The 18,710-nt window shown below is 52.7% G+C and overlaps 2 protein-coding genes across 5 annotated transcripts; both read right to left on the bottom strand.

Moving 5' to 3' along the window:
• Positions 1-1,331: 1,331 nt before the first annotated feature.
• LOC148184238 (C-X-C motif chemokine 2-like) lies at positions 1,332-2,757 on the bottom strand. Its single transcript, XM_088056785.1, has 4 exons — positions 2,694-2,757; positions 2,095-2,230; positions 1,732-1,815; positions 1,332-1,645 (listed from the first exon to the last, which is right to left on the bottom strand). The coding sequence occupies exons 1-4, from the start codon at positions 2,755-2,757 to the stop codon at positions 1,492-1,494; spliced, it is 438 nt and encodes a 145-aa protein (XP_087912911.1). The 3' UTR covers positions 1,332-1,491.
• Positions 2,758-3,078: 321 nt separating this feature from the next.
• LOC102104001 (alveolar macrophage chemotactic factor-like) lies at positions 3,079-15,410 on the bottom strand. Of its 4 annotated transcripts, XR_015772678.1 has the most exons (5): positions 6,836-6,946; positions 6,402-6,531; positions 5,816-5,899; positions 5,120-5,192; positions 3,671-3,796 (listed from the first exon to the last, which is right to left on the bottom strand). XR_015772678.1 is itself a non-coding variant. In XM_088056579.1 (4 exons), exons 1-4 carry the CDS (start codon positions 4,494-4,496, stop codon positions 3,327-3,329), a joined length of 288 nt encoding a protein of 95 aa, XP_087912705.1. In that variant the 5' UTR covers positions 4,497-4,599; the 3' UTR covers positions 3,079-3,326. The 4 variants fall into 4 exon arrangements, 2 of the variants coding, with proteins under 2 accessions (XP_087912705.1, XP_005531779.2); XM_088056579.1 differs by lacking the exons at positions 5,120-5,192; positions 5,816-5,899; positions 6,402-6,531; positions 6,836-6,946 and adding exons at positions 3,079-3,351; positions 3,455-3,538; positions 4,448-4,599 and having other exon boundaries at positions 3,667-3,796; XM_005531722.3 differs by lacking the exons at positions 5,120-5,192; positions 5,816-5,899; positions 6,402-6,531; positions 6,836-6,946 and adding exons at positions 3,079-3,351; positions 3,455-3,538; positions 3,948-4,599 and having other exon boundaries at positions 3,667-3,796.
• Between the last annotated feature and the right edge of the window lie 3,300 nt (positions 15,411-18,710).

Raw genomic sequence — 18,710 nt, forward strand, 5'->3', positions numbered from 1 at the left:
ATATATATACATATATATATATAAAAAAGAGAATTTTGTACAATGTAGCTGAATATTTTCGCTTCCTTCTTTCACTGTAAGGAGACTGAACCCTCCTCCTCCTCACCCTTCGGTGTTCCAAGGTGATGCAGATCCCAAGAGAACCTGGTGGGAACCACTCACATCTTAATCCTCCGTGCCAAGCATCAGCCAAGAACTCACTTTAATTAGAAATAACTTTAGGTGGAGATTATAAACATCTAGATCCAGGTATGGCACAACCCCTCCCTGTGGGAATGGTGAAGGTGAGAGCAATCCTGGGGCTCATCCAGCCTCTTTGGAGGCTCCCACACCATCTCACAGCGGTTGCTTTGAGAGCTCGGGGTTTTTTTTGAGACAGATTTCTTTCCCGTGTCCCGTCCCTGAAAAGATGGAAGTGCACGTGGAGCAGGGGCAGCTGCAGCGTGTCACTCCCGGCCGTGCTTATGCTACAGTTTCAGGGGGATTTACGCCCTGCCCCATGGGAGTGGCAGCTTTGCTCGAATTTTGAGAGCGTGCTGAGCTCTGGGATGAGGAAACACCGCTTGCCCTGGACCTTCGGGCAGCTGGGGAAAGGGAGGTCATCAAACCCCTGAACTGCTACATTTTTCTTCCCCTTAAAAACTACTTTTTTTTTAATTTGCCCACCATGGAGATGGGAGAGCTCACCCACATGATGGACAGGGCTAAACATCCACCGGTTTCTTCCCACCTGTGTACTTCCACGTCCTTCTGGAGTCAACAAATAGCTCTTCTGAACAAGTCTTACCCCTCAGGAGCACAGGGCAGGACGGAGGGGGATACAGGGACTGGGTGGGTGTTTCCCAGTTTGCCACTGCCCAGGGACACATTTTGGGCATCCAGTGGGTGGGCAACACAAATTTGGTTCCTATGGACGTTAAAATCCTCCTCCCAGAACGGCCAAACCAGATTGTAAACGGGGATAATCCTGCACAGGGTCACAAGTCACACCCGCGTCACCTCGGTCCGCGTGGCCAAGGCACATTCCTGCGCCAGGCTGGGGTCCCCATCCCAGGAAAATGCAACTCCACAGAAAGCCTCAGCCAGACTCTGGGAAATTTCCCATTCTGTGTTCCCACAGCCAGGAGCCAGCAGCAGACCCTACCCAACACCTGCAATTACCAGCTCCTGCCAGGAGCTGTCAGAAAAAGGCACCAAATCCTGGAGCAGAGGAAAGCGCGCTTGGCAAATCAACCAAAGGCTTCACGGTGCCGCAGTCCAGCCTAACTCCCCACCGCAAAAATCCCAATTTGGACACAAATCCGGGCAGAAGGAGCTGCCACAGCCGAGGGTGGGGGGAAGCACATTCATCCTTTTATTGGTGGCGCCTGGGAACAGCGCAGGCACCCGAAACGGAGGGAAACAGAGGGAAAGCAGGGAAAGGCTCCTGGCCCTGCCAAAACCCAGGGAGCAGAGGAAGTGCCAGCATTGTGCCACTAAACCCAGCGTGTCTCAGGGCAGGGGGGCTGCGTCACTGCTGTCCCACGAGGAATTGGTGACCGTGGACTCCGTGGATCGGGACAGTGGGAAGGTGGGGGGTCTCCAAGGGGTCCGGCAGCACGGTGCGTCCCGCCGCGGCCGAGGCAACGCTTTTTTGGTGCCGTTCCTGCAGATTTTGTGGGAGGAAAGAAAGGAATCTGGGGGGGGTCAGGGGGAAGGGATGCTCCTGCCAAGGTGTCAGGCATCACATACCTCTGCATCAGCTTGTGGATGAGCAGCTGGATCCAGGGCGCCTCGGGGGCCACGCACACCCGCCTGTTCTTCTTCAGGGTGAGGCTGCAAGGCCAGGAGGCCCCTCAGCCCCGTGCACGTCCCTTCCCCAAAGCTTTTCTAACCCACAGAGAAAACCCCTCCGCTCCCTCGGCAGGGATACGATCCCTGGGCTACACAGACGTGGAATTTTGGGGCCTCAACCTTCACACCCTGAGCCACACAGGGAAGGAACCCCCTTGCAATTGGGAAGAGAGTCACCCCACCATTGGTGGGCTTCCCCCACCACGTGCTTTTGCACAAAGGAACAATTTGCAGGGGTTGGTTTCCAGGCTTTGCACTTACACGACCTCCTTCCTCCGGCAGTGAATGCCCGGCGGGGTAACGTCGATGGTGAGGATCAGCCCCAGGTTGATGACGTGGGCGGTGGATTTGATGCACTTGCACCTCATGTTGGTCAGCAGGCTCTCCAGAGACAGACCTGTGCCCCAGGACAGCCCACACCAGGTCTGGCCCCCCGTGGGGGAGCCACATGGGGACACCCCCTCGCCAGGATCCCATCCCTGACACCCACGGGCTGCTGCTCATGGGGTTTGCAGCTAATCCCTCCCAGCACAGCCTCAGACCTTCTCTTCCTGTACATGGAAGGGGTTTTAGCTGCAGGCTTGGAAAACTTAACCAACATTTCATGAATTCAACCCAGCAAGCACTTCAGTTTTGCGGGGGTCTGAAAGAAAAAGCAGCCTAAAGCCACGAGGCGAAACCCCCCTCTGCACCCCCAGTACTCCCCTCCAGCTTGAGCCACAAACTCAAGCTCAAAGGCAGCCAAGAAACCCATCTGAAAGCTTACGAGAAGCCACGCTCAGCCCCGTCTGGGACATCCAGTGCCACTGTCTGGGTGTTTGGAGGGGAATGTGGATGGACAGACAGCCAAAGGCACTCACCACCCCCCGGCACCGAGCTGCTCAGGAGCAGGAGCAGGGCCAGCGCCGCCGGCAGCAGCCGCATCCTCGCTGCCCGCCCCGAGCTAGGCCAGGCCTGTTTTATAGCCAGCCCCTCGCCCCAGAGGGGGATTTCACAATCCCCCTCCAGGGCTGGGAAGTGCCAGGGGGGGGTGGAAAAAGGGGCAGCCCCACACCTCAACTTCCCTGCCATCGCTTCCCCCCCGCACTGCACGTGGCCCGTGCTGCCTCCCCACCAAAAAGAAAGCAGGAAATGCTGTGGCCTCCTCATCAAACCTGCCGTGGTTTTGGCCAAAGGCTGGTGCCCCCCGTGCCACCCTCCCCAGGCACCCCAAGCCCCTGGCATGTCACATGAAGGCAGGCAAGGGACAGTGACAGAAGGCCACCACCTTTATTGGGTCATGCCCGAAAGGGACACCCAGCGCGTGGCTCCGGGATGGGAGAGGCTGGAAGCAGGGATGGGCATCTGTAAGGGTTTAAAAGGGTTTAAAGGCATAAAAAGGGGTTCAGGCAGCAGCATGCTCCCCTCTGGACCGGGGTAAGGCAACACCAGGATGGGGAGGAGAGGCAGTTTTGGGCCCAGCACATCTGGCCGTGTCTCTGGCGGCAGCTTCCTCAGCGGGGAGCCTTTTTCTTCCTCCTGCCAAAAGCAGAAGGGGGAGGAACGTGTGAAGACAGGTTCCCACGGGATGCCCCTGGTCCTGCGGGGAGCCCCTGGTGCTCAGGGCCAAAGGGGAGCTTACAGCTGAGGGAGGTCCTGCAAGAGTTTCTTCACCCAAGGGGTGTCAGGATCCACACAGACCCTCTTCAGGCTCTTTAGCTTAATCCTAGAAAACACGGGGCCTTTCAGCAGCGCCACTTCCCCGCTTTGCAGGCTCCCTTCTCGCAACCAAAACCAGCACGAAACTGAAGAAAAAAAACAGGGAAGGAGGGCGGACCCCCGGGAGCCACTTACACCACCTGGAGGCGCCGGCAGCTGCTCCCCACGGGCCACACCTCGATGCTGCTGTACTTCTCCGGGGGGATGAAGGCTCGGGTGCTCTTGAGGCAGCGGCAGCTCAGGTTGCCATTGGCTTCCAGGATTGCTGGAGGGGCTCACACGCATCACCTCAAAAGCCGCTGCCAACCCCAAAACCCTCCCCGGGCAACGCATCGCCCACCCCATATCCCCGTACCCGGAAAGCCTGGCAGCCCCCACAACCCCCAAGCCCAGCCGTGGGGGCAGGGGAGCCTCACCTGTGTCCCCGGGGTGGTGGGACAGCAGCAGCACCCCCAGCAGCAGGGCTGCCCGCACAGCCATGCCGGCCCCAGCCCCGGCCCCCATCCCTCTCCCTATTTGAGCTGGGAAATAGGAGAAGTGAGGCGGCGCGGGAGGCCCCGGGGTCGCCGTGGTTTTGCCCGACCCCTCTCCCTGCTGACGATAAAACGTGGCTTGGGGCTTGGCAGGGGGGGGGGGCAGCTTCCCGAAACCGGCTCTGCTTTCCCCTTCCTTTCTTTGTCGTTTCCTCCAGATTCTTAAGAACCTCCTGGTTCTGAGCGCTCACAGCCCCACGAGCCCGGAGGTTTTCTGGGGTGCTTCTCTATCCTGCACGATCGGGTATTACTCATTTCTCCTACAACCATTGCCCCCCAGCAAGGCACAGCCCAGCAGCGCTCTGGTGACATTTGGAATTTTTTTTACCCCAAAACTCTGCCAAGTGACTTCATGCCCGTTCCCAACGTGTTTCCTTACTGACCTGGACTGGTTTTTAAAGCCTTACAGCCACCAGTAAATCCCAGCTCCATTACTTGGATGTGAGGCACTCGGGCTGTATTGTCCCATCTCCCAGCCTGCCCCTGGATCCCTGGATCCTGGAGGTATCCAACACCAGGTTGGACAGAGCTGGGAACAACCTGGGAATGCGGAAAATGTCCCTGCCCACGGTAGGGAGTGGGACTGGAGGGGCTTTGAGGTCACTTGTAATCCAAGCTGTTCTGTGATTCTATGTCATACATGGCCTCTAAGCTAGGAGATCCAGGGGAAATGCAACAGAAAGGAAAACCCTGAAATTTATTGCACTGGAGCTTCCGGAACAGGACATGCCACGCTGTGCCACAGAACCCTCAGACACACGCTCTGTCACCAAGCACTTCACATGGAAGAAGTCACAAAGTCATTCCTAAAGAAGCAGGAGCAGCCCCTGCCAGGGAAGAGCTTCGCAGTCCACAGGCAACTAAATCAATGAAGGATTCACATTCACGCTGATCCAGGGACCGAGAGCAGGGGAGAACCCCCCCACAAACCTGCTATGGGGCTGGGGCCAGCAGTGAGCCACCCTCCCCACAGCCACTGCCCCCAGAGCCAGACGTGGGGCTTTCGGGAAGAGGAGGAAGTGAGAGCAAAGTGAGGAGCAGCCAGGTCTGCACACCTGGGCATTGTCTGCCAGCCTGCCTCGGGGCTCTGGGCACCAACTTCCTTAGCAGGAAACTTATTTTTTCTTCCTGCGAAAAGCAGAAGGAGGAGAAATGTGTGAACACAGAGAAAAGCAGCTCTGGGAGAGGAAGCTCCTGTCCCAGCCGAGGGAAGTCGCTGCCGTTTCCCCGCGGTGGGCATCGCTCGCCGGGATGGCCACAAACCCAGCGCAGGCACAACCGAGGACGGCAGCTCTCCCAGCCCTGCAGCTCTCCCAGCCCTGCAGCTCTCCCAGCCCTGCAGCTCTCCCAGCCCTGCAGCTCTCCCAGCCCTGCAGCTCTCCCAGCCCTGCAGCTCTCCCAGCCCTGCAGCTCTCCCAGCCCTGCAGCTCTCCCAGCCCTGCATCAACACACTACTGCACCTGCCACCAGCACACCCTGCTCCTGCCACTGCTCCCCTCCTGGCTGTCCCCCCAAACTGTTCTGGAAGTGCAGCACCGTGCCAAAGCCAGGGGGAGCATGACACATAGATGGGTCATGTTGGGCTGAACGCTGCTTTGCACAGCCAAGTGTTGCTCCTCCTCGCTTGGAAGTGGCTCCTTTGGACAGCAGCAGAGAGCTCCTGGGCCCAGGAGAGCTTCCCAGAACCATGGATGTGCTGGGATGCTGTCCAGGGACACCTGAGCCAAACGAGTTTCCATCCAACAACTTACGTGCTGGCGATGCGCTTCAGCAGCTTCTTTACCCAGGGGGCTTCGGGATTCACACACACCTTCCCTGAGGTTCTTAGTTTAATTCTGAAATGCAAGGAGAGTTCCTGAGCATTCCTGTCCCCTCCAAGGGCAGGGATTCAAGCAGCCAGAGCTGATGGGCAAGGTTCAGCTTTCACCCACAGCACCAGCGACTGCAGAAAGCTGCCAGAGACAGAGGAAGCCACAGCATGGCTGGGAACAAGCAAGGCACAACACATGAAGCAGAGACTTGAAGCCCAGAACATCACTCAAAGACAATTTTTTCTGGAGATTTACAAACGTAACGACATCGAGCAGCTACAAAAACCTGGGAAAATCGGTTATGGCTCAGTGTCTGAGGAAATGCTTCCTCCAGGTTGCAAACACCTCCAGCTCCAGGAAATCACCCTTTCCCCTGCTGGAGAGATTCCTTTAGGCCCTGGAGACCTGCCTTTCTGCACCTGATGTTTTCCAGCGAGTAAGCTGGTAGCATTTTTGGACCAGTTTAGATCCCAGCAAGGCGGCGGAGGAGCGGGATGGCGGCAGCAGCAGAGCCCACGGCACTTACATGATCTCCGTGCGCCTGCAGCTGCTGCCCACAGGCCTTATCTCAATGCTCTCGTATTTCCTGGGACTGATGTATTCCGAGGTTGTCTTGGCACACCTACAGCTCAGGTTCCCGTTCACCTCCAGGATGGCTGAGAGAGAGAGAGAAGGAAACAACTTATAGACAGAGCTGACAGGGATGCAGCAGCTCCAGGAGCCAAAGCAAGTTCCCCTTCCCATGTTTCCACTGACAGCACTGCAGGGAGCATGGTGACAAGCTGCCACCTGTTCCCTGCTCCCACACAGCACCCAAAGGCTACACCAGACCCCTGCAAAGGACGGCTGTGCTTTTTCCCTGGCAACAAGGCAAGCCCTCAGCCAAACAGGCAGGAGCACCCCAAGCTCCCCAGTGGCTCTGGGCCCAGGACGGTGCCAGCAAAGCCACCCGGAGCTCACCTGCGTGGGCACAGTGGGACATCACCAGCAGCAGCAGCAGCAGCCACGGGAGCAGGGGGGCTCCCATCCTCAGGGAAGGCTCAGCCCCACAGACGCTCTGCGGGACGGGGCGTACCGACACCCCTATTTATCAGGGAGGGTCACGCTCCGACACGGAATTCACACCTCAGCAGTCACAGCCGGCTGGCGGAGCATGGAGACAGCTGATGTCATCTCTCAGATGCTCCCCACAAGCTCAGTGGGCGATATTATTAATTAAAAGCAGCCATTGGGACGGAGCGCGACGTTTGGAGCCCCCACACATCTCCCCCGCGCCTTGTTCCTGTACCCACATCGCCCTTCATTCCCTTGAGCACTTGCCCCTCAGCCACAAAAAAAGCCCAGAATGAAAGCAGAGTGCAAGCCCCTGACTAAGCAGGGGGGTTTTTAGTCTACTCAAACATTTACATATTTCTTTCTTGAAGCTATATTTTTCCCCACGCTATTTTTGCTGCCTCTCACATCAGCGAAAACGCCTCACGCCGTACCATGAAAAAGCAATAAAAAACAATGGTGATCTCCCTGCTCTGTGTTTCCACTCAGATCTTTCAAATTTCACACTTGGCTGGGTGAGGAACTCACCCAGGATGGCCACAGGAGCACCCCGTGCCCTCGGGTGCTGGTGGGGTGGGGGCTTTGCCCCGGATAAAGTCGGCCAAGTCACCAGTCGGGAAGCAAAAGCAGAAGGGGATACGTGGTGAGGCGAGGAGGAAGGAAGAGGGCAGAAGAAAAGAGATGTGGCTGCGTGGTAATGTTGTAATTTGGAGCTTTCAAATCACATCAGCATTTTATATAATACCAAAATGGTCAATTTTAAAAAAGTCTCCCGCTCAAACTCAAGCTACGCATCTCTCTTTGAACACCTTGTTTTTTCTTCTGAGATAGGTCCAAAAGTCTTGTGAAGTGCTTGTCCAAGAGATGATTGGAGACTTCAACTCCCTGTACACCAGGGTCACAGAGAGGCCAGGGACAATTTCCATGAACTATTCCCAAAGTCCTACAGAAAGAATGGGGTGCCTTGCTGTCACAGCAGTGGAAGAGGAGCCTTAAAACGGGATTTTGTTTAATTCTTTCAGAGTTTTCAATCTCCTTGCAAAGAGTTATTAGAAGGAACACAATCAAGGACTGGTTTTGCTGGGTTGTGGCAGGAGTCTCTTGGGAAAAACAGTGGGAAAGGCAGCAATTTTTCGGCGAGATGTCAGGACACCTATGCAAACTGCTATGGAGACACAAAGGGCATCTGAAAATCCTTCTGAAGCTCCTGACTACAAAATGATCCTACTTTTTAGAGCTGGGAGAAAAAAACAAGAGAAGTGAAATCAACTTTCCCCAGAGCTGCACAATGGAAAAGATGGGAACTGGAGGAATCCAACAGCATCCCTGGCAGTGCTTAATGAAAACGGTACAACAAGAAAATTATCCCCAGACACACGCAACGGACAGACCAAGAGGATCCAGATCATGCCCCTGATTTGTGGCCACAGGGAAGGTGTCCAGCTCCTGCCTGCCCTGGAAAGAAGTGGGAGCCACAGAGGCACCAGCTGGATGGATTTTGAGAGGGTCTGTGGTGGATGAGTAGCGTGTAAGTGATGAGTGCCGGGGTGGTTTCTCAGAAGGAAAAGCCGCAGTCGTGGCGGCGGCTGATATTTCTGCACGACGAGTGGTAACTTTGCCAAGGGAGAAGCAGGGTGAGGATGTGAGCCGTGGCTGTATTTAAGCTGACTGCTTCCTGGATGCCAGGAATTCAGAGGAGTGGCCCTCACATAGAGATGTGTGGCCTCATCCAGGCCAGCACCAACTGAAACACAGTACAAAGCACCCTCACAGCTGCTCCGTCTTCTGCAGCAGCTGCCCCTGTACAGGCAAGACTTGGATTTCAGGTATTTTTAACCTAATTTTAATTGAATTTTCGCAATATTTTTTACACCTGTAATACTTTTTAACCCTTCCCATGGTACCTAAATCAGACACCTCCAAAAAAAGTGGTGCAAACAGCACCTAAAGGCCACATGGAAAACCTTTTCCATGTTTACCAGGATGGGCAGAAACCCAACCCTGACGTCAGTGCCAAGGAGACGCGGCTCTCCAGCCCTTCAGGGAGGATTCACAAGAGGCTGCATCACAAACATCTGCAGCAAACAAACCTCTCAGCCACACTGAAACCATTAACTCCCCTTGTGCTGAGAGAAAGTGATTTTTCAGCTTACCCCTCCTTTGCCCACAACTCACTCAGGGCTCCTTGCAGGAGACAAAACAAACAAACAAAAAAAAACCAAACAAAAAACCCCAAACCTGTGGGTTTTTTTTCAAAATTATCCCCCAAAAACCCCAACTGCAATCAATCTTCACCACTGTGGTTTGTGGTCCATCACCTGCCTCAAAGATAAAGATGCCTCCTGCCAAAACCCAAGCAACCTGAAACCCACACACGTTTCAGCATCAACGTGAGAGCACCAGAATTAGCCAAAGCCTAACGAAATCAGTCCGAAATTAGCTCGGGTGAACAACACATCGAGCTCACTGTCACTTGCTGTCTTCAAGTGAAGATTTGTGGCTCGCTGGTGATGCAAGGGGATGAAATTGTGGGTTTGGCCCATTTTTGGAGACAGAGTGGTGTCATGACACCTCTGCAAGCAGATGAGAAACCCGCTCTGGCATCTAGAAATGTATTTGGTGTGCTGAGGGCTAAAGAAGGGAATATGGCAAGATGGAGCTTCGGAAGGGATGGGATAAGGAAGATGGAAAAAGGCTGGGAGCAAGAAGAAGAGAAACTAAAGAAGACTTTTAAGAAATGTAAATCTAATATTCCTGCCTCCCCAGTCCATCTTGAGCCGTAGGACCTCTGTGGAGCGGCTTTCTGCTGAAGGGACAGGAACAGCAGACATGGCCACCGCGTGGCCCCACAACGGGGAACGTTTCTGGGAAGTCCTGGCCACCCCAGAGATGCAAATGGCACCGAGCAAGCGCAGGAGAAAAGCCCCAGACTGCTGTGCCAGCTGGTCCTTGCTGCTAGAAAAGCACCGTGGAGAACACCCCGGCATGCCCTCGCTGCTCCAGAGCGCTCGACTCGTTTCCAGTCCCAGTTACTCCAAAACAGATCCAACGCCGAGCAGAGACACGGCGTTATTCCTCAACTGGAATAACTTCTGCCTGGCACAGAGGATGTGGAGCAGGAATGGGAGGCAAGGACTTTCCCAGGAAGTGTCACTGGGGCCGTGTGCCCCGGCTCCCTGCCCACAATTTGCATGTGGGCACAGGAACCGGTCTAGACGCCGCAGGTGCCGCCGAGCCCGCGGGCGCCGTTGGCCATTTGCATCGGGCCACGGTGTGACAGTGATGGCTCAACCCTGGCCGTGGAGCAAGGGGATGAGGAGGGACACCTTCATCCTGGGGGCAGGAGGGAGCCAAGGAACAGCAGCTGGGGATGCTGTAAGCGAGCTGTGCCTGGAGACTCGGCCTTGCTACCTCGTGTCAACCTCGTGTTCTACATGGCTGGCTGGAAGGTCTTTGGCTTTCAGCACTTCCTTCCTTCTGGGGCTGGTGAAGAAGCACTCCAGGTCCATTCACAAAACCAAAACACGCTCCTGGAAACTCCTCCAGCTACATCCAGCCTGTGCTTTGTGAGCTGGGAAGTTTCTGCTGAGCTGCGATTGCTGGAGCCGAGTTATTCCTACTGGGGTGGCACATTCAGGCAAACACCTGGCAACAGTCCTGGCACCAAGCTCTCCAGGAGTGTTATGGCAAAGTCTCCTCCCCTTCCCCTTGAAGTCTGACATCTTGATAAATGCAGCAGCTACAAGTTTGGTTAGAGTCTGGTAAAGCATTTTATATTTTTCCCATTATTCGTGGTTTCCGTTTCAGTTGAGCCCATCATTTAGTTGTCTCCACATTACTTGCAGAATAACCCAGAACTGTTATTTCTGGTAGAGCTTAACCTGGCCTTGACCCATCTTCTACAGCTTAAGTCAGAAGACAGCAGGTCATCCACGGAAAACAGCGCTTCTCCTCAACCACACACAAAGGTAAATACACTCCAGGAACGGACCCCAACTCAACCGTGCATCTTGGGCTTACACCCAGAGTCATTATTCATGTCCTCTAAATGTTTTGAGGCCCTTCCTCCTCTTGCCAGGCGTCTCCCCACTTTTTCCCCTTGGGGAAGATGCTTTCCCCACATTTCACCCACAAGCCACCACAGGAGCACAGATTTTTATATGAGGGAAAAAAAAACCAAAACAAACCAAGAGCAAGTGTTCTCCAGCAGCAAGGAGAAATGCACATGGCAAGGAGGGGAAATCCAGGTCTTCACTGAGAAGGAAGCTGCAATACCAAGGAAATGAGCAGCCCTCCCTTTGGAAAGCCCCTTGTCCACTTTTCTCTTGGAACCAGCACCCCTGAATCAGCACTCACACTGGGAGATGCTCCCATAAGAGAAACTCCAGCCCAACTTCTGCAAAGGAGGTAAATCTCAGCAGCTGAAAGAATCGATACTGAAAGGAGCTGTCTTGGGCTTAAATAACCCAGCATTGCTCAGATTTGGGGGGCTGAAAGAAAGGTGGATGGAGCACACAAGTCGTGCCCCAGGCTGGGAGGTCACCAAGCTAGGTCCTGCCAGGTGGAAACGGGGAGGGAGATGAAAGGGCAGCGCACAGGGAGAGAAGAAAGGCTCCGGGAGACACATGAAAGTGAAACCAAGAAGCACAAAGCCATAAAAACCATGAAACCCTCTTTGATCTTCCCTCAGCTTTTATCTCGCCTGTCACTTACGAAACACACCCTGAGAGCTAATAAGGGCGAAAGACTCAAATCTGTCACAGGGCACAGCCTTGGGTTGGATACAGAACATTCCTGAAGCTGTCTGGGTATCTCCCCTCCCTCCCATACCCCACATTCCCGTGGTGTTTGGGGCAGCTCCGGCCACGTGGAGCACGAGGAATGCACTTGGAAAGATGTCTCCCAACATAACCTAAGCACAACAAATGAGGGACTTTCCTCTTGCCTCCAGGCTGGGGCTGGGGGAACGTGGGCAGCTTAAATGCTGGCATTCTGGAGGTACAAGGTTTAGACTTGCCGTGGCAGGAGTCTGCTGTGTAAAAATAAATTAAAATAAAAAATAAAAAATAATAAATATATATCTAAAAGCACCACCTAGGTTCTCATTTTGCAGCGCGTGCAGGCTCAGAGCTGAGACCACTAGAGAGCAGCAGACACCACTGTCACAGAGAGCAAACCAGCAAGGAAAAACCGGATCTGCCCAAGCCCCCGGATCCCAGGCAGAGGATCACAATCCGAGCAAATTGACTGTAGAGAAATAAGGAATGATCTCTGTAGGTGCTACACGGGCCTGCTCTCATCACAGAGGGGCTTTTTTCCCCCTGAAAGAAAGCTTTCAGGAGCATTTCTGAACCACCAGAACTCAGACCACTGGAAGGACAGAGGAGGCAAGAGCTGAAATCGAACAAAGGGCTCCCTCCTCTCCCAAAACAGAGAGGTTGGTGCTCTTTGCTCAATTCCCAGGCAAAAGCAGCAGCAGAACTGGCTTGTCTTGATGTTCTGCAGCAAAGCAGAGTTTAGGGGAGGTTTTTGGATGGGGAGAGGCATGGAGGCATCCTGGAAATCCAGAAATGCAGGTTAGACCCCACAGACCCTGCAGCAATGTAGAGGGACCTTGAGGAACATCGCTGCACGGCTCACCCTCGAAGTTCAGGAATACACAGAGCTGCCTTCTTCCTCCTGCATGGCTGGGGGCTGGGTGAAATCTACATCACTCCTGCGCTTTCCCAGCGCCAGAGATGTGTTGTTGGTGTACCTAGAGCTCTGTGCCATGCCTTTCCAGCAAGTGTGCCCTGCCTCTATTCCCAGCTGGAAAGCTGAGAGGTTAAGCAGTCCTAAGCTGAGCCAGGAGCCTGAGAGGGTTCAGCTGCACACCTGGGAACAGCTGGAAGCTGCTGAGTGCCACACAAGTCCAGGAACACAAGGGCTGGGGCTTACCACTGGGAGCAGCTGGACAAGCAGAGCACAGGCTGTCACTCGAGTGTGCCACCCCACCCTGTTCGTGGTTAAACCCTGGCAGAGCACACACTTGGGATCTCTTTACTGAATCCCAAACAGGAGCAACTTGGGATCCAAGCGTAGGGGAGCACAGGGCAAACATCCTTGCTAATTTCTCCTGGGGTTCTGCTTGTAAGGGAGTTTTGTATCCCATAGACATGCTTAGCCCAACACACTAACAAGGGTGCCAGCCTTCAGTGTCAGGCCTCTGGAAAGACAAAGGATGGAGAGCCTGTGGAAAGGGCTTTTTCCCCAGGGTTCATGCAAGCTGCCTCCCAGGAAGAATCCAGCCCTGGAGCCTGGCAGATATAACCAGCCTGACAGTTATGTCCCAGCCACCCTGAGCCTGGTTTTTCCTGTCTGCTAGGACTGGTTATCATTCCAGCTGGAGGGGAGTGATACTGGGAAAGCCACCCCATGGGACTGCAGGGCATCCAGCTGCTCCCCAGAGAGCACAGAGCTTTGCAGGGAGTGTGGATAAAATGCATTTCCAAGCCAAACATCTTCAAAAGCTGGGAATTTCAATATTTGGGAAATTACAGCCAAAGTAAACCAATGATTTAAGTCTATCCCACTGCTTCAACACTCATCCAGCCTTTGGAGGCAACTGCAATGGGCCCTCCCCGGCTGAATTCGTCAAGCTAAAGGAAATGATGTTTATCTGTCCCAAATTGACATGCCTGGGAGTGAGAGACCAACAGCAACACAAGAGTGTGATTCACAGCACATTTCCATCGAGCCCTGCCTCACCCCAAGTGTGGTCCGTGCTGTTGGGTCAGCCTGTGGAAGTGTTTAAAGGTCACAGTGCTAAATGCCATCGAGATATTTTTGCTGCTCCAGCTCCGTGAGCCCCAGGACCATCCCCAGGCAAGGAGAGGAAGGCTGCTGCATCCTGCCTTGATGCCACCAGACATGTGATGGTGTGCAGGAGGTCACACAGTCCCCATGCCAGCCGTCACACGGCTCCAAGGTGATACACTTGCGTTCCGAGGGGAGGCAGACGTGTTGCCCATCACTGGCCCTGCACCGCTTCCGTGCCAGGCTGCTCCTGCCACGTCCTCTCCTCCCTCCTCCCCTCCTTCAGGCCGGGGCAATCCAGGTGAAGGTGCACATCCAATCACACCGTGTCTGTGTCAGCTCCTGAGCCATCACAGTCCCCCACAACTAACGCCACAGCAATTTGCCCTGCCCAACTGATATTTCCTGATGATATTTCCTCAGTTTCTACACTCTTTTCTCAAGTGCTTGAGCTATCAGAGTGTTTGCATAAATAGCAGCACACTCACACCTTCCCTCCCCAGCCTCTCCTAAGGTTAGTCACCCTCCTGCCCAACCTCAAGCCCACGTTTCTGCCACACCCACAGAAAAAAAAAAACCTTCTTTTGAGGCACACGTAAGCACTTGCATTTCAGGGTCACAACAGGGGCTTGCTGCAGCCACTTGCACATAGAATTCCAGACTGGTTTGTGATGGAAGGGACTTAGACACCATCCAATCCCACCCTCCTGCCATGGGCAGGGACACCTTCCACTAGACAGGTTGCATCCAGCCTGGCTTTGGACACTTGCAGGGATGAGGCAGCCACAGCAAGTTACAAGTACTTGAAATGGAAGTAAAATTGCTGTCCTAACCCTAAACCTCTGTTCTGTGGACACTGTTTTACTGAGAAAGACAGGCTCTGGTTCAAAAACACAATGGGAAAGTTTGCATGGAAAAAGCAGAATCCTGGCTCTGCTCCTTCCTGCACTCATTCTCTCATTATCCTTCTACTTCCAGCATGACAAGACTGGTCAGGCACACAAAATCTTACACCTCTCCCCAGAAAGAACAAACCAGAAGAAACAAGACGCAAAAAAACCCAAAAGGCTGTCATTGCAAGTTCACAACAGGCTAACAACAGCTCTCCACATTCCAAATTCATTAGAGAAAACAAACTCTTCCCTTAAAACCATCTTTTCAACTCTTTATAAAACTGCAGTTGGCAAAGAACTCTAACAAAGAATAAATTCCAACTCAACTTGCTTCCATGACGAGTTGCACACCAACCAGCCTGTGTTCTTCAAAGTGCTGCCTGACAACACCTGGCCAAGAGAAACACTGTGCAAACAGAGACTTCTCCTTGCCCCTGAAACAAGGTGAGGCATATTTCTGTGCATAAACAAGTTCCTCTCACAATTCAATAGGAGCCATCAGATAACTACAAGGAAACAATTAGAAAAACTGTGTGTACTTACAGGGGGAAAGCGTGACCACATCAGGAGCCCTGAGAGCAGCAGAGTAGCAAGAACCATCACCTCTGGAGCCAAACTCTGCTTCCCAAGCCTCTCTCCTGAGAAAGGTGGTCCTGCTCCCTGGGTCTCCCAAAAGCAGCAGGGAGCTCGCTGCAAGGGCAGCCTCTGCGCCTGGGCCCAGCCTGGAACGGCCCGGCTGCCCAATTCCCTGCAAATTATTCCCACCTGAGCACGTGGGGGAGATCCTTTCCCTGCCTTCCTCAGCTACCTGGTGATGGGAGGCAGGTGGAAATGATTTGAGCTAATGAGAAGAATTCAAGTTACTGACATCTCACCCTCAGAGCCCTTTCCTAGAGTCTTCTGCCATGCCTTCTGAAATGTTTCAGTAAAATCACCGAATCACTGCTGCTTTCAGAGGCACAGGAGTACCCTTTCATTTATGCCTTGCTGCTCTCTCCCCTCTTTGTAGCAAAGCTTTTTAGCACGTGCCAATCCCTGAAGTCAGAAAGTAGTTTAACATTAAATTTGCGCCCAAGGAGCCAAAAACCCCAGGATTAACAGGCTTTCCTTTCATTCTGCTTACACACTCCCAGTGACCCATTTTACACAGCCCTGAGGGCTGAGGGGGCTCTGCAGCCAGACTTTTCCAAATTGTTCATATTTCCACGCAGATGCAGCTCCTAGCTGGCTTTTCTCTAACCACCATAAAGAGGATGCACACTGCAAAGGAGGTGGTTTCTCACTACTCCAGCCACTTTGGGGCTGGTTACCTGGGACAGATGCAGCCAGAAACAAGAGTTCAGAAAAGTAATTACGACCCTCAGCAGGCACTGAAAAATATTCAAACTGCCCTTATTCACACCTAAAGAAAGCTGTAGCAGGTTCTTGCTAGGAAAAGCCCTCCCCCAGGATTATTCCCATTCACAGTCCCCCTCTCCATCAGGGGGCTGCCAGGCCTGGGTGACATCTCCTTCACCCACAGTGCAATAAATACCCCAGAAAAACACAATTACTTGCTTTAAAAGAAATCCCCTGACAGGCTGCACGTAGAGGCTTGTCAAGCCTCCAGAGCCCTGCAGGCTGCACTTAAAAACCTCTGTCCCGGATGATTTATCTGTCAGGGAGGTTCCTTTTCCCCAGGAGGGCATGGAAACACTATCATGAGGTTCAAATAAGTCATCACGCTCAGGTACCTTTCCAAATGTGTTTGGAATAGTTTATTTTCAGGCCTTTAATGATAAAATCTTATACCCAGAGAATCTTTCTCTGGCTTTGGTAAAGCATAGGAAATGGTTTCTCCTGAACATCCATTCCCTGGAAACCATTCCTGCCTAGAACCTCCTCCCTGCATGTACAACCAGCACTGCCAGTCAGCTCTAAAAATGCTTTTGACTAGAGATAAAATGGTCAAACAGAGATTGTCCATCTCACACTTTGTGATCTTTCCTTCTATCTGTCTGCTCAAAACTTTCTGTTAAGACACAAGGTCTGGCCAATTACTCCTGGCTCAATCTACAGCAGGGTATTTCCACTTCTGAAATGGAAATCAAGACACTGGCCCAGGCTCCAAGTGCAGATTTGAATTTCAGACTTCCTGAAGCTCAGGAGCATTCTGTCTTGGTTTTCATTTAGCCCACAGGAAGGCAGGACAACTCTGGTTGCTTGTTTCCCCAAACCTGTTATTAAGGAGAACTTGCTCAAGCTAACATTTGCAAAATCCAGGCGTTGATTAGGTATTTTATATCCAAAGTCTTCCCTTTGGGATAACCCCAAGATGTACAAGATGTGAATTTTGGAGCTCATAAATATCTTCTGAAAGCAGAGCTAGATAGAGGTGTGTAGAAACTAGAAAAATCCCCCTCTCTGCACATAGGAGGAAAAATGCTGCTCCTGGCCTGGCAATCCAAATAGCCTCCCTAAATCCCCTCTGCTGGGAACTCCATCAGTCCTACTTGAGCAGGACTTTTCAAGGAATTCCAAACCTGTATGCTTCTTGTTGAAGGAGGAATCCCTGCTCCAACAGCAAACTGTACAACTGGACCCCAGCCAGGGTTACTGGCGCCTGGATGAGGATCCCAGGATCCCACCAGGTGGACTGGCAGCTGGAGCACAGACTGGATGTGCTCCAGACTAAGGATTTATTGACAATGTGTTGAAAGATCTGTGGCAAAAGCCCGCCTGTGTAGCTCCCTACCTCAGCTTTTGAAGAAAAAGTGAATCCTGCTATCCCTGAGTGACACAACAACAGAAGGACTAATCCAGCCCTTTCCCCGTTCCGTAGCCAAGGTGACAGCACGAGCGTGAGCCTGACAAAATGACCAGGCCCAACCTGGCACCAAGATGTGAGGGGTCTTCCAAGCAGCTTTACTGAGCCGGGTAAATTTCCATGGCACAGACACACTTCTCCAAACACTGCCTCTTGAGGTTGGGTTTGAGGCAGGGACGAGAGGAAGGACACAGAAGTGTGTGCTGATGTCAGCCACTTGAAAAAGGACTTTGATCTCCAGGGCTGAGGATCCAACACCTCTGAGGAGCAAGACATTTCACAAAGCATTTTATTTGCCTTTTGTGTAACAAGGCACACAGGGCATCAGTTGAGGGATGACAGAGCACTGTCGCCTACCACTGCTTATTAAATAAAGTTATTCCCTGCTGCCAGCTCGAGAAATGATGCCAAAAGATATAATCTGATCCCAGAGCAGCAATATTGAGCCATGCCCAGTGCAGATTGAAATGCCCCACACGCTGCAGCATCTGAAAGATGGGCCTGGAAGGATCTAAAGGAAGAGTAAAGCTTTGAAGTACAAAAGCCTTGACCCTGGCGAAGCAGAAAATGATTCATGAACAGAGACAACAGGGCAGAGCTATATAGGAAGAGTGCAGCCCTGTGACTCCAGGTGGACCTTTTGTTCAGGGATGAATCCCAAGGGCATGCCAAAGGCAAGGCTTCCATGGCAACTGCAGGCAAAGCCCATTAAATAGAGTAGGACAGTCAGTGAATTCTGCACTGCACAAAGTCTCTCCCCAACAAGTGTGGCAGTACTGTGCATTTCCAGATAAACACCATTAAAGTGTACATCAATAGACGGTAAATAGGACTTCATTTGACAGTAAAGCAAGCCTTCAGCTGCTCCCCACAGAAATCCAAAGCATCCCTATCTTTTACACTGAGAATTACACACTAGTTTTACAGCTGCAACGGCTGTCCAGCACTCAGCTAACTATGGAAAAGCACTTGACACGTTGTATGACTGCCTTCCTCACGGCCTGGCACAGTAAAGTGCACGGGTTTTTCCCACTGCAGCAGAAATCCGTGTTTTCACAGGCACTAGGAGCCACGCAGTGTCCCTGCACATGGATCAGAGGAGAATACATTCCTCACCTGCTTGGTGTTGAAGAAAACACCCTAAAAACTAACAGGGAACCAGACAGCACAAGAGTGGATCCCCAACCTGGGCTTAGAAGAATGCTCCAAGAGCTGTTCCAGGAGGCTGTGGAGGTAACCAATCCAAGTGCACATCCTGAGACCAGAATAAACCCAAATTCCTTCAAGG

This window comes from Pseudopodoces humilis, chromosome 6 (assembly GCF_049639895.1).
Source record: "Pseudopodoces humilis isolate 2021_Gansu_Grassland_sample_001 chromosome 6, ASM4963989v1, whole genome shotgun sequence".
NCBI lineage: Eukaryota > Metazoa > Chordata > Aves > Passeriformes > Paridae > Pseudopodoces > Pseudopodoces humilis.